Source organism: Onychomys torridus, chromosome 3 (assembly GCF_903995425.1).
Source record: "Onychomys torridus chromosome 3, mOncTor1.1, whole genome shotgun sequence".
In the NCBI taxonomy this organism is placed as follows: domain Eukaryota; kingdom Metazoa; phylum Chordata; class Mammalia; order Rodentia; family Cricetidae; genus Onychomys; species Onychomys torridus.
Genome location: NC_050445.1, coordinates 131,997,520 through 132,011,859, shown reverse-complemented (window position 1 = coordinate 132,011,859; position 14,340 = coordinate 131,997,520). Strand labels below are relative to the sequence as shown.

Below are 14,340 nucleotides of genomic sequence, written 5' to 3'. Positions count from 1 at the left end.
ATTGTACTCTGAAAGAATGGCTAGCCTCTAAGGAGCGATGATCCGGGTCATCTGGAGAAAAGGAACACCTTTCCTGTAGACATTGTCTGGTACTAGCAGTGAGACCAAGGAGTGACTACCAGGGCCTACTACTTGTAAGCTCTTCTGCTAAGACTGCATGGCCCCCAGAGTCAGGTTTGAGGGGGCAAAACTAAGTGTGGAAAATTCCATATGGTAACGGTCACGGCAAATTCTTAGCAGCTGTATTTGAATACAGATCTTTATTAGGAAAGTTGTAGGTGAAGATACATCATTTCCATTGATATGACTTCAGAGTAGAAATGGCTTCTCAAATAACTGTCATATATTAAAAAGGAGAATAAGAAAAGCACACTGCATATAGGAAGCTGCCTTCTCCTGGACCATTTTCACATTATCTGGGACAGAAAACTGAAACAAGATACAGTATTCACCACGTGCAACACTGACTCCATCGCTGCTCAGACACTGCAAGCCCAGCAAGGTTGGCAATAACTTTGCTGGTGGTTTTGTGAACTTGGCAATAGCAGGAGTCTCCTGGGGAATTTGGAGGTTTCCACGGAACATTTTGATGAATGGGATCACCTTAAGATGGATCAGGTAAGCTGTGTAAGGAACAATCAATCCCCAGTACTCATCCAGCTGCAAAAGGGTGCAATACCTTGGGGAGGGTGACTTGCCCCTGTGATGAGGTCCCAGGTGATACCACTGATTGGAAAAAATCATACATGAGAAGGTCAACAGAATCCACTGGCGAGGCCTCAGGTCCCAGGCCAGGTGCCAAGGAGGAACGTGACCTTTTGCTCTTGAGACCCCCCTCTCAAAGCTGAGCAGGCAATGATGCAGAGGGCTCGGCTGTACTTCCTTGCTAGTGACCCATTGTCCCCAGGAGCCAGCAGCACAGTGTAAACAACACAAGGCACAAATCTGGGTTTCAACACAAAGCAGACTGTAAGTCTCCAACCTCCTTTCCTTATCCAGATGCAAAGGCTGGTAATAGAGGGGCAGGCCACCCGGCAGGTTCTTGATGCCCAAGGGAAGATGGGATGTAGGAGGTATGAGTTCCAGCAGGGACAGCTAGGTGTCCCCAAACAACAGTTCACTGAGGTGCTGGGCTTGTATTTTGAAAGCGACAGGATGAGGGATTAAGGTGGGAAGACTTTTCCTATGTAAATGTACTATTTAAATGCATATTTGCTTTAGGCAGGCTGTCTCCATTCAGAAACTGTTGGTTAGCAGAGGAATTCATATACAAATAAGTCTCCCTACAGTTCCTACTCTTTTCCTTCTGTGGAGATACTGAAAGGATCAGTAACTATAGTGAAGCAGGATCCTTAAAACCTTGGGTTAGATGCAAAGTGGCCATTTCGCTAACATTGCGAAAGTGTGGTATCTACTTCAGGGGCACTGAATGTTTATTTCAAGGGAGCTCAAGACGTATCCCTATGGGGATCTGTCGCTGCAGCTGGCCACATGCCCCACATCCTAACTGGCATAAGCATTTCAGTTTTTGTTCCAATTTGATCGAAATCTTCCTGGGTGGATTTTCCTTCTTCTGTGAAGTCAATTTAAAGGGCTGTTTACAGAAATGCCCCCGCCACATACATACTACTAACACAACGATTCTACAGATTATTCACTCTCCAACACCTGTTTTTGATAGTTCTGTTACTGTAGCTTACTTCCTCCATCTTACTTGGGTGTCCAGCCAGCCCTTCCCTTTCTCTTTTCCTCTCTATTTTATCTTTCTCATTTGAAGAACATAGACTCTTCCTGTGCTTTAGTCAAAGTGTTAGTGAGCTTGACTGCATAAAAACTGCAGAGGAAAAAAAAAAAACATTTCCAGGGCCACACTTCAAGCAGCAGCATCAACTATCTATTAGGCTGCAGAAAAGGGGCACAATGTGATCTTTGACAGCAAAGATGCCCAGCAACTACCTGTAAGGGAAGGGATGGCAGCAGTGCCAATGGCCAGGAAGATCAATGTAGGGTTGATTCTTTGATTCACTCACTGACTTTTAAAAATAACTGAAAATAATTGAGAACTGCTATTCCACAATCGAATGCTGAGTTTGAGGCCAGCAAGAGAACACCACAGTTCCACAGTTTTAAGATAACAGTTATGGAAATACTGAGGGTCAGCAGTCCTCAGAGCTAAGTGCTGGTGCAAACCACCTTCCTTAGGCTGTGTCCAAAGTAACACTGTGAGCAGCAGGAAACCAAGGCTGTTTGCATCTTCCATGAGCACAGCCTGGACCTCAGGGCCAGCTCCTCATACTCAGCCTTTGCATCTGGGTTAGAGACAGTGCATGAACGAGACATTGGTCATGAATGAGGACACAGACTTTGAACAAAAGCAGGGGGTTGAAAAGACAATATTCCAAACAAGACATACATGTGCACAGGGTTTTCAGGGAACACCAGACACTTTCCGTTCTTTCTTGCTGTCCCATTTGAACAAAAGATTTCATCTTGACAGAGTCCTTGTTCAGGGTCACGGAGACAGTCTTGGAGACACAGGATGATGGATGAGGGAAAATGATGAGCATGATGGATGAGGAGAGCATGGGATGAGGGTGGATTTCACTCTTCCCTGACCTCACACTCCTGCCTCAGCTTGGGAGAGCCCTGCAATCCTTGGGGTGGGGACACCCAGTTCCCATTAAGAAAAATAGTGAGCCTCCTGTCTCAGCTCAAAGAGACAAACCTGGGGAGCCCTATTCAGAGAAGGTCCACCATGGCAAAGATACTATAACAAAGGAAATTATATAGTGGCTTTGGCCTGTCACCAATGACATTGGACAATCAGACTAAATGAAAAAATAAACACCACGTACGTATCTTGCTACATAATCAAATGGTGAAAATACAGCAAATTGTGCAAAGCAAGTCCCTTGGAATTGGCTTCAGCCCTGCTCAGGAGCAGAGGAAGTGGCTGTGGGCCCTTCCCTAACACTGACTTCAGACCTAGGCTCCTTCTGTAAGTTCCACAGGCGTCTGACCCACGCCTCTCACATCTTGAACCTCCTGTTGACAAGAACAGAGGAGACACCATTAAGGCAGGTTCTCACCACCACGTGCCTGGGATGCTGCGTGGCCTGGCAGGAGCCATGGGCCTAATCCTTATTTCAGCTTGCTGTCATGTGTCTTCCTTCCGAGGCTGAAGAGAGTGGGAAAGTAGGGAAGGACACAGCCAGGGCTGATGCTCAGAGTCTGGATGATGATGGGAAGCAGAGAAGACAGATGAACATGGCAAACATTGGGTAAGGCACACACACACAATGGCATGGGATCATGGTACAAGGAATACATGACAAGGCACACTGCCTTAACCCCAGAACACTGGTGTTGAGGCAAAGTATCTACCCCAGCAGCCGCTGTGTCCCCAGACATCCCCAGGCCTCAGAGCTCCAAGAAATGAGGCAGATCTCACAACTTGCATCAAAAACTCATTCTTGAAATCTCTTGGCTGATGCCACATCACCAGAAGAGGTCTTGGTACTTAGGAGGTTGCATGTTCTCCCAGAAAGGCATCTGTGTAGGACACTGTAAGGACCACCCCTCCCACCTGCCTGTGAACTTGCAGGAGCATATCCTACCTATTCACCTATCACAAGATGAAATCAGCTTCTCGGGCATTCCCATGGTGACTCTGTTCAGCAGGCTGGGGTTGCTCATTATAAGGGCTTCATAAGTCACTTAAGCACAGAGGGGCTCCCAGGAGCCATGTAAAGACAAGTGGAGCTTGCTGTGGTTCTTAAGGGATGGTCTACTCTTAGTCCCTGCAGCCAGCTCCTCCAGGACTTGGAGATGGATGGTGGGAGGCAGAGTCCATGGGCATTTCTGAAAGTGGTCTTCTACCTCAGGGCAGCCTCAGCTTGGCCTTTGGTTGCTAGGGGACAACAGTTCTTCCCAGTTCTGGAGGGGCTAGGCATCCCTTTCTAAGCAGAGCTGTGGCTTGGGCACAGAGCTGTCCTTCAGAAGTGTTTTAGTAATAGTAGGAAGGCCCCAACTGAGGCCACTCTGACCCCAGACTGAAGCTGCTACCATAAGAAGGATGGGCAGTGACCTTGGCCTGAAGAGGTACCCTCAGAGCTGAGGAAGAGGATATGGCTGGCTGAGCTGTCCACATAAAGGGTAACAGTTGGTAACACAGGTCTTCCCTGAAGCTCCCTAGCAAGACACGTCCTCGCAAGGACCGTGAAGGGATATATCTGTTTAATGCTAGAACCATAAGAAGCACATCAATGGACACAGGACTTAGGGACCCAGGAGAGTGTGACACATGGGGCCCCTGGGCTGCCTTCCTCTGCAATCCATTTGCTGCATTTTCAGATCCTTTCTTGTTTCTGCCCCAATTATGGAAATTATACCCAGAAGTCTGGAGTACAGGATGTATACATGTTCATGAGGTAAAGAGGGTCAAGAAATTCCAAGAATCCTCTTTCAAAACACCACTAAAATCAGAGCTTTGCCCTCTATCCCTCCCATCCAAACTGGCAAAAAGACAGACATGAATTGCCAGGTGAGGGTGGGGTGGGAGAGTAGAATGTTACAGAACTTTAACCCAATTCACTGAAGGCAGACATCTCTCAGGAGTTAGGACTGAGGCAGCTGTGCCCAGATAAGACACCATCCCAGGGATGTTGGGACCAAAAGGACAGACTACTGAAAGTCCCTGAAGCTGCTGGCCCTTCTGTATAAGTTCCAGAGCACATCTGTCCTCCCCACAAGGGACCCGTTTAAAGACTCTAAAGTGAGTTGTCCAAAGAAAAGATTCCCTGAGAAGCAGCTCACATCTGTTTTCTGAGACTTCATCATTCCTCCTGCTCACCCAACAGTCTGTAGAAACCCTTCTGGGCTGGAGGCAAAGCTGCTCACCCAGCCAGGGGAGCAGGGCAGAAGTTCCTTTCCGGGCTGCAGGTACTTGGAAAAGCTTGTGGTGGGCCTGAGAGCAAGTCAGTCACCTCATGTCCTGAGAAGGCCACAAGGGGCAGTATGGCTGAGGGGAAGGCATTATGCCCTTTCCTGGCTAAGCAGACCACCCTGGCCTTCATAGGACTGTAGACTTTGGGTGTGAACCTTGGGAACTCCTGGCCAGGGGCTCAGCTCGGGGCAATGCTGCCAGGCTCAGCAGGTCCTCTGTGGCTTAGCCTCCACCCCAGTCTCTGCACATCTATTTTCTTCATAGCTTAGCAGGCGGAGCAGGGCCTTAAGAAGCACATAAATACAGCAGCTGGTGTGGCCACCAGGGCAGGAAAGTCTGAGCATCTGCCCAGGGTGTGAGGGTCTGCCCCGGGAAGAGGGGAGAATTTACCATCAAGTGTGAGCACCTGCCCGGGGTGTGGGGTCTGCCCCTGAAGAGGGAAGGGCGTGTTAGAAAGCGCCAGAGCAGAATGCACTGCGGTCCATCTGCAGGAAGGCAGGTAACTAGTTTTTCCTTTTCTGGGCAGCCTTTCTCTTCTTCTGTCGCTTCTTTTTTCCTATCTTTTCTCTTTTCCCCACTTTTTCTTCTCTGCGCCCCCTTAGATAAAATTAGTAGAACCATTAATCACATTGCAACATATAGGAGTGTATCTCAGTTCACATAATATTTAGCATTGCCTCATGAGCCAATTTTACTTTCTTCAGTTTGAGGCCTGGAGGCCCCTTGGCAAAATGAGGCTCATAAGCAATTTATTAAAATAAACTAGACATTTCCCACCACCCAAAACTTAGGCAGGCTGCCTTAAACACTATGACCCAGGAACTGCCCACAGTGACAGCCAGTTTGCCAGTCAGGTCCTGGTTCTTAACCACCCAGGCCAAATCTCACCCTGAGACAGGAATGCACATCTCAGAGGGTGTGGAAGGAGGGGTCTGCTTTCCTTTTCAATGCAGAGGTGAACTCTGCCTTCACTACAAATCTGCATTTCAGATTAAACAAAGCTCTGGAGGTTGGAGGCCCCAGGCTCCAGCAGCCCTCCAGGAGGGACCCCTCCAGGAGGGGCTAGGAAAGGCAGCGTGATTTATCCTACTTCTCTTTTCTGGATGCTGGGGAGCATCCCTAGGGATAACTGAGATTGTTCTAGAGAGCTAGGGAGAGAGATGGTTAGCAGAGTTTTATTAGAGCAACTGGTTTGTGACTGTCACATTAAAATGATTCAAGCTGAATGGTATTTAATGATTTATGGGGTGAGGCCACCTGTTCCCACAAAAGCTTGATATTAACATGGCCTGGAGTCATGGGACTTTTACATGGGAAACTAGGAAAGCTTGATATTACTGGGGTTGAGTCAGGATTACATGAGGATGTTAGGAGAACTGAGGGAGGAGGAGGAATTAGTGAGTCGAGTATTATTCATCAGAAAACTAGAGTTCTACTTCCATTGGCTTAAAAAAAAAATACACAAAAACTTTCCTTGCGGACTCAGCCTGCTCATGCGAGACAAGCCCACACAGTGTCGCTCACCCACGTACTGCAGGGCAAGACACAGTGCCTGACCGACAGGTCGGCTCGTGTTTTGCAATCTTCAGAAATGTATATGCACTCCATCTAGCAACTAATGGATTTTATTTCAGGTAAATAAATTCCCACATACAGTAGGAGGTTTACAGCATGAAACAATTAGCATTTTATTGCTGGTGCATATAGTGTCGCAGTTGATACAATTTCAGTACAAGTGGAAAAATACACTGTGGCTGACATTGGAAAGCTGAAATACATTTATATGTCATATATATTTCTTTACAAATTGCCAGTAGTTTAAGATCATAGATTATCTACTGACATTACTATGGCTCAACTTCAAATATATGAATCGACTACAAATATATTCTGAAATACATTTGTTTTCCAAAGAAACATAAAAAGTGCACAAAAATATATGTAAAAAATGCCTTGCAAATAGTTACCAAAACCACCAGGGCCATCTGTGATCTTAAGTATGTATCCAAGTTATCTTGTCTCCATTTCTGATTGAAACCTGAAATCCCCACTGGGACTTCATGGCAAGATTCTGGCTTATTCATTTTTTTTTTTTTTTCATCTCTGATATCAAAAACTCGGAGCCCATGGAGCCACCATGGTGTATGTAGGTCTTAGAGGCAATTAGAAAAATCAAATTCCTCAAAGGAAGTTCTCAGCTTTTGTTTTGTTTATAACTATTCTTCAGACTTGTTTTTGTGGGTAAATCAGGCATGTTCTCACATTATCCAGGAGGGGCTGGCTCCATTCTGCAGGAGGCCAAAGAGAAATCTCACAAAGGGCCCAAGTGAGAGGAAAGCAAAGAGAAGAGAAGGGGGAGCACCCCAAATCCCTCTCTTCCTTCCGATGCAGCATTGGTCGACTGGGATAGAGAGTTGAGAAGCAGAAGCCAGATGAAGCATGCTTTTGGAGGCAAGCACAGAGCAGGAACGGCTAGAAAAGGGTCTCTGAGCACAGACCTCAGGGCTAACGTCTACAGGAAGCCTCCTGTTTGTACCCAGGTACAATCACTGAACTGGAAAAAGGAGGCAAAGGCAGTAGCCTCTGCCCAGCCCTGAGCTGTGTGTGGGACTCACAGCAAGGCATCTGTCGAGGGGCGCCCCCTGCAGGACCAGCCCTGTAGTGTTCCTCCAGCTAGGTCTGGAGGAGGGTTACTCTCTAGGGTTCCCTGTAAGGCTACCACCTGCAACTGTGCCCAGAGGCCCCTGGGAAAAGAGAAGCTCCAAAGCAAACTGAATACAGACCTTGAAGTAATCACTGCTTTTAAAAATGAGGATGAGGATGAGGATGATGAGGATGAAGCTAACTGGTTAGAGTAATACAATTTCTTAGAAAAACCCCAGTTATAAAAGCTCCATTGTGCCTGGGCGAGGCCACGGATGAACATAAGCTGCAATATCGTACCATATGCTATGGTGGAGTGTCTTTGTGCTGGCAAACCTCAGCATGACCCCGGTCAGTGCTGTCCCACTGGCCAACCTGGCCAGGGTTCAGGCCCTCCTACCCATCACTGCCCTCTCATCTCCCACAGATGTCAGCCTTCCTCGGGGGTCTACTGGGAAGTCCTTTGGGTTGCCGTGCTTACTTGTTTAAAGCTTTCTCCAGGTACTCCTGAATCCACTTTAATTTTGGGTCAATGCACACTTGTCTGTTGTTACTCTTCAGTCTCGCCCTGCCAAAACAGAAGGGGAGATGTTGTACAGCAGAGTGGGAGAGAGGCAGTGTGTGGACTCACCAACACACCCAGCTTAAATCCTCACTGCAGGGCCCGGCTGCTGCCCCTGGTAGCCTTGGGTTTGAAAGCTGCCCAGGGTTTACAGGACCAGGACCGATATAGCACTGGCAGTGTGTCGGGTCCACTATTCCAAGAGTTAGGAATGTGCTAATGATGCTTCCCAGGGGAGGCAGGGAAGAGGCCACAGTAGAGGCATTTGAGCTTCTGGCCTTTGAAGGACAAGCAGGAGCTTGGCAAGTGGGTAAAGCAAAGGGAAAACCAAGACCAAATACACTAAAGGAGCAAGTACCCAAGGATGTGGGGGAAGAGTGGGTACAGGGGGCTCCAACATGGAAGGGGCAAAAGGGCTGTGACTTTGTGGGCAAGGTCTTGGAAACTTCTGGAAAGTGCTAGAAGCTGCTTTAAAATTCAATAGGTTGCCTTGATAGCACATGGAACCAACAACTTAAGTGGAGCTCAGGAGGAAGACTGCAGGTGTCCAGTGAGGAGAGGACCAGGGCAGGTGAAATGGGGCAGTTCAGGAGGGCAAGGAATAGTACAGATGAATTGTCACAGTGTGCTCCATGGGCTTGTCTTTCTTTAAAGTTGACTCAATATTCTTCGAATCCACAAAGTTTCCTAATGGGGAGATGAACTGATACTTATCTTCAGGATATTCTCCATGAAAGTCCCGGATGTTAAACAATTCCAGCACATCCTGAGAACACTACTCCCCAGTCACTGATGGTCTCTGGGAAAACTAACCCCTGTCCAGTGTCCTGGGACAGGTAACCTTCTTATATATAGCAGGGTGTCCATCAATTAAATAGCCATGCAGAGGAGGGGTGTGACTTGAAATAGGGGACACGGAGTGCCCATCTGGGTATAGCAGTTTATTAATTTAGTATTCGCCTAGACCCAATAGTTGTATTTGGCACTGTGGGTTCAAAGACCATTCCCAAGTCAGTGAACCAGCATGGCCTAGGCAAATCTAAATTCACCATATTTAAAATACCTTTCTCAAGAGAGTATTGTATTTTAATCAAAATAGTAAAAAAATATTCATCATCTAGGTCGCTGAAGCATGCTGTACGTATCTAACATACTTGCTGCAGCGAAGGCGGGGGAGGAAACTTGAAGAAAAGCAAGCCTAAGCAGTTACTGTTGGGCAGGAAAGCCCTTGAACGGCGCAGCCTTTATCCCAGCTATGGTGTCCTTAGTCCATTTTAGTATTAAGTCATCTGAGGATGGGAACCCTCCTAGGAGACTGAGCCCTCAGCATCCTCTGGTGTAGGAAGACAGACTAGCACAGGGCACATATCTGACAGTCTCCAGTAATCTAAGTGAGATCTTTACATCTCTCATTTATATGCTTTGGGATTTTCTTATTTTCTGCCTGAATTTAAATCAAATGTTAAAAGCTGCCATCACCAGCCAGCAAAACGAAAGCTTCTAAAACAAAGAGCTCTTAAAATGCTGACCTTTTGGCAAGTGATTAAAATTGACTTCAACAGAAACCAGGTCTCATAGTCTTTTTTTGTGTATGAGAAAGGGTTAACTTTGGACACCAGAGTCTTGAAACTAACAGGGCAGACGCAACTGTCTCTAGTTGAGGGCTGACCCCAGGCAAGCCTATGGCTCCTTCTGTGCAGAGGCAGCCTACCCACTGTGCTGCAAGAAGCAGCTTGGAAAGACGGAGAACCACTGAGTGCAACAGGATTCTGGGAACAAAAGTAGCCTTTGAAAGGCATGTCTGATGGCGTATCAGTGTCCTCATGGTGCTAGCAGCTGCCACTAAAATATGCCAAGTCTGAGGCTTTCTATATTGTGCTCATCTTTGGAGGAGGATGGCTGAGACTTACACAATCTGAAGGGCACAGTTTGGAGTGTTGAGGATTTTCAGATGTTTGACGTTGGATCTGGAGACGTGGCTCTCGAAGAACCTGCACGGGCATCTGTAGCTCAGGCTGACAGGCTTACCTGAGGGTGTGGAGAGAGAACAAGGCCACTCATCATTACTCTGCCTGCTGCTGGAGATTTGAGGGATAAGATCGTGCCCTGCTGGTAGGTGGAGAACCAGAAGCAATGGCAGAATGGTTACAGATACATTCTTGCAAAGACCATCCTCTCTGATAGGGAGCACTGAGATCCGACTGGGCTCAGCTTCCTGGGCTCAGCTTCCGTGGGACAAAGGACAAAAGGACCTGGAGAAAGTGGAGGAGGTTCTGGGCTCCCTCCTCTTCCCTCTGGCCTCAGCCTGAATTTGGAGGGGGGGTGCCATCTACCACCTGCACTTTCCCCCCTCCCACTCACCCTGAGCCCTGGAAATCACAAAAGAATCCAGAGGGGAGGCCCTGGATTTACCTTCTATCCAGCTTTTCCCAAAAGCTGGAGTCAAATGTGGCTTTTATGGTCAGTACCTGGATGCCTAGGCCTCCTGGATCCTATTACCAGCTTTGTTTGCCAATTCACCAATTTGCAAAATGCCATAATTGACACTCATTAGTGTAAATTAGCAAAGCAAAGGGCTCCTTTAGAACTCCTCTTAAGACCCACCCTTTAAGTTTAGAATTGCAAGCCCCGTGGCCAGATTCATAGCTCCCCCCACCCAAGGTTTTATCCTAGCTCTACTTAATATCCCCAAATGTTTGAATTTATGGATCTTTCCACCGAAGTTTAAAAGTATGTCTGAGAATAGTTAGTCCAGGGATTTTAAGTTTGCTTATTTAGAGTTCCAGGGGACTTCTGGATATTCTGAAGTTCTGTACCTTTGGGAAGCAGCAGGAGAAGTGGGTCAACTCTCATCTATGATGGGCTTATCTTTTCCTGCAGGTGTTATTTAGTTAAGGGATGGTGTGGCCTGGGAAGGGCAGTGCGTTTAGACACTAAAGCAGAGAAAAAGCCAACTTCATGTATAGGCCAAAGTCCAGATCAGCTTTGCTGCCACCCTGGACTTGGGACCCAGAGAGCTTGGCTTGAGAGCCAGAGTGCATCCCACTCTAACATGGTCTCTCTGCTCAGGCCTGAGAAGCCTCCTGCCCAGGGTTTGACCAGGGAACCTATGAGTTGGATCAGCTGATGGGGAAAGAGGAACCACAGCAAGGTTAGCCATGCTGCAACTTAGGGGCTGTGTAGGATCAGAGGGCACACAGGCGCTAGGAGATAAGAAAACAATCCATCTGGGCAATGCAATGGGTCCTGCCTAGAGAACAGACAGAGTCCGATGTAGACCCTGGGTTGTAGAGAGGTGAACTATCCTACTCATTTTAGGGTCGGAATATGCCTGTGGGTGAGGCATTCCCATTTACTGTGGAAACTGCACTCTAGCCTTGAGTACCTGGGTTTCTGCATCCCGTCTCATACCCCACTTCCCAACTGTGACACTTGTAACTTCACCAGCTCATGCAGTTATTAATGCCCAAATCAACGTGCTCCATGACGGGGTAATGAAGGCCAGTGGGAAGTTGCAGCCTCTTAGACATTCTCATTAACAGAAACAACAACAACAACAACAACAAAAAAACCGCCCCCAAAACTAAATTGCCTTTCATTTGTGTTTTTCTCTGCTCCCATCACAACTCACTATGCTTTTAGAAAACGTTTCCATCCGACCAAGCATTTACAGCCTTTCCAACCATACTAACCATACTCAACTGAACACAGGTTCCACCGCTACTGGGATTTCGTTGTTCACGGGGTGAGAAGCCAGACCAACGTTCTGGTGCACTTGAACCCTCCCATACAGTTCTCAGCCTCACCAAGAGTCCCTTAGTTCTCTCCAGGAAACATCACAGCTGAGGAAGGCTCAACTAGGTAGGGTTTTGTTTTGTGTGTTCCGAGGCAATGGTTTGTTTTGTTTTACAGCAGTGGTGTCTTGTAACAGCGCAGAGTTTTCTCTTCAGTGTCAAAAAAAGAAAACAAAATGAAAGCGTTTTCCCAGTGAAACGGGACACCACCCTGGGTCTGGGAGACTGAACTCCGCTGCAGCTCCCATTGCAGAGCAGGGGGCTCCGGGGCTGGCTACAAAAGCGCCCATCTGCAGGTGTGTTTGGGGGTTGGGGAGAGGTGTGCATGGTTTGGGTGACTACTGCTCCTTTGTCTAGTGACCCTAGGAAGAAGAAAAGGGGTAGCAAAGAGATGCGTGCTCAGGTCCGCGTCGCTACGGACCAACGAACTGTGCAGAAGCGCTCGCCTGGCTAGTGGCGCGAGTTCAAGAGCTGCGCGGCGCCTGGCCCCGAGCCCCTCAAGGATGCTGTAAGAGGACCCGCTCCGCTCGGGAGAGAACAAAACTCAGCTGCACCGTATCTCTAGCCAAGTCAAGCACTTTGAGCTACTTGACCAGTCATCAAGAGTTTGCTTACACACGCATCAACCGAACCAATCTCCCTCAGCGTAAGCCCTGGGACCGCGCTGCCCTTTGCCTCTGGAAACATCTGGGCGCGGGTGGACACTAGCTGAGCGCAGCTGGCGCGCTCAGGGGCCCGCAGCCCAGGACACCACCGCCCACGCTTCCATTCCATGCTGGCCCCACGCTTGCCCAACAACCCTGCCGGTCCTCTCCTAACAGCCCTCTCTCTAGGTCCTCCTGCGGCGCTTCGCAGAGCACAAAACCTGGGTGCGACACGTGGGACACGGGAAAGGGCACCCGGAGAGAGTGCGCCCTGTAAAGTGGCTGCCTCAAGTTCGCTCGCGGTCAACGGCGCCAAACGAGTTCTTTCTCCGCGACTCTGGCGCGGGCAGAGGAACCGCGGACCTGGAGGAGTCACGGCGCAGAGCTGCCAGCCCTTCTCGGGCCCAGGCGTGGATTGCACTTACCGTCACTGATGCAGATAGCGGCCAGCACCAGGGCCAGCACGGCGACGACCTTGGCGTCCATGGCGTGGGCGGGAGGGCGCGCCGGAGGCGGCAGGGCTGGACAGCAAGAGGACACCGAGGTGGACCGAGAGTGAAAGTGCGGCAGCGGGAGACTCGCGCTAGGCGCTTTAGAGGCGAAAGACTGGCGGGGCGGGGCAGCGCTCGTCAAGGGGCGGGTCCGGAGTGTGGCTGGGGTCTCTGACGCGCATCCCCTGCGGAGCAGCCGCCCTTCCAGTCCTTCCCTCCCTCCTCCCTTGGCGCCCTCGTTGTCCCCGGCCCCGTTGGGTGCTGGGACCTTTGATCTCCTCTGTCTCCAACCTGGGCCGGCTGCTTGGACCTGGTCTGCGAAGAGGCTGGGCTGTGGAGCGTAAGGCTTCTATCATGCAGATGGAGAAACGTAGGGCCTGTGGCTGTCGAAAGGGAAAGCGGTGAAATAAACATCAATGGATCAAAACAATCGGCTCCAGGCGCCAGGGTCTGTTGCGCCCCATCTAAAAGTTGTTAGAGAATCCTGTCTTTAGTGCCAGGACTTTAAGCTGACCCACCGCACGCCCAGGCTCTTTGCCACAGGGGGACAGCTAGGCTTAAGGCAACGTGACCAGTCTGCAGTTAGACTAAATGGGACTCCCCGTCAAAGCATAAACTGCTATTAAACTCTGGGAAGTGGCGTTCTGATGTAGAGCTTGCTGCTGTGGAAAAAGACCAAGGGGTTGTCCTAGAGGTTCTCAGTACACGTGAATTTTCTTTGCCATCTCCCTTCCATACCCCTGTTCTGTCAGCTGGAGGGGCGGGTTATCACAGCTCTAACCCCGCAGAATGGAAACGGAGAATTGACTCAAAGACTCACTCCCGCGAAACGTGTAACTTACGCTTAACGCTTGGTTTTAACGCGTGCTTAGATAAAGAAAGCTGGAAACAGCTTCTTAAACTTCAGTATTGCCTGCCTTTCCCAAAGAAACGCTAGTGTTCTCCAAAGGACGAAAGAACTTGCCGCCCTACTCCCTAAGTCGGTACTTCCGAAGGTGGTCTTTGGTGTCTTTATAAACACAGCCATTAATATTCAGCCCCGCCGCTAGGCCGTTGTGCAGGTTGGTCAACCAAAACAACCTCAACCTGGGTGTGGGGAATCTGTGGGTGGGAAGACACGAAGGAAGCAGATGGACCCCAGCCCGGTGGTCTAGAGGGTGAGCGCAGTGCCCTTGAACCTTCCTCTGCCACAGGCAGTAATGGCCATTCTGTCAGCACCTTTTGGGCATACATAGCTACTTAGTGATTTGGATTCTGTTAC

The 14,340-nt window shown here is 49.0% G+C and overlaps 1 protein-coding gene across 1 annotated transcript; it reads right to left on the bottom strand.

The window, feature by feature from the left end:
- Positions 1-241: 241 nt before the first annotated feature.
- On the bottom strand, positions 242-13,566 carry Cxcl12 (C-X-C motif chemokine ligand 12). Its single transcript, XM_036181574.1, has 4 exons — positions 13,014-13,566; positions 10,061-10,178; positions 8,070-8,156; positions 242-5,542 (listed from the first exon to the last, which is right to left on the bottom strand). The coding sequence occupies exons 1-4, from the start codon at positions 13,072-13,074 to the stop codon at positions 5,449-5,451; spliced, it is 360 nt and encodes a 119-aa protein (XP_036037467.1). The 5' UTR covers positions 13,075-13,566; the 3' UTR covers positions 242-5,448.
- Positions 13,567-14,340: the final 774 nt, after the last annotated feature.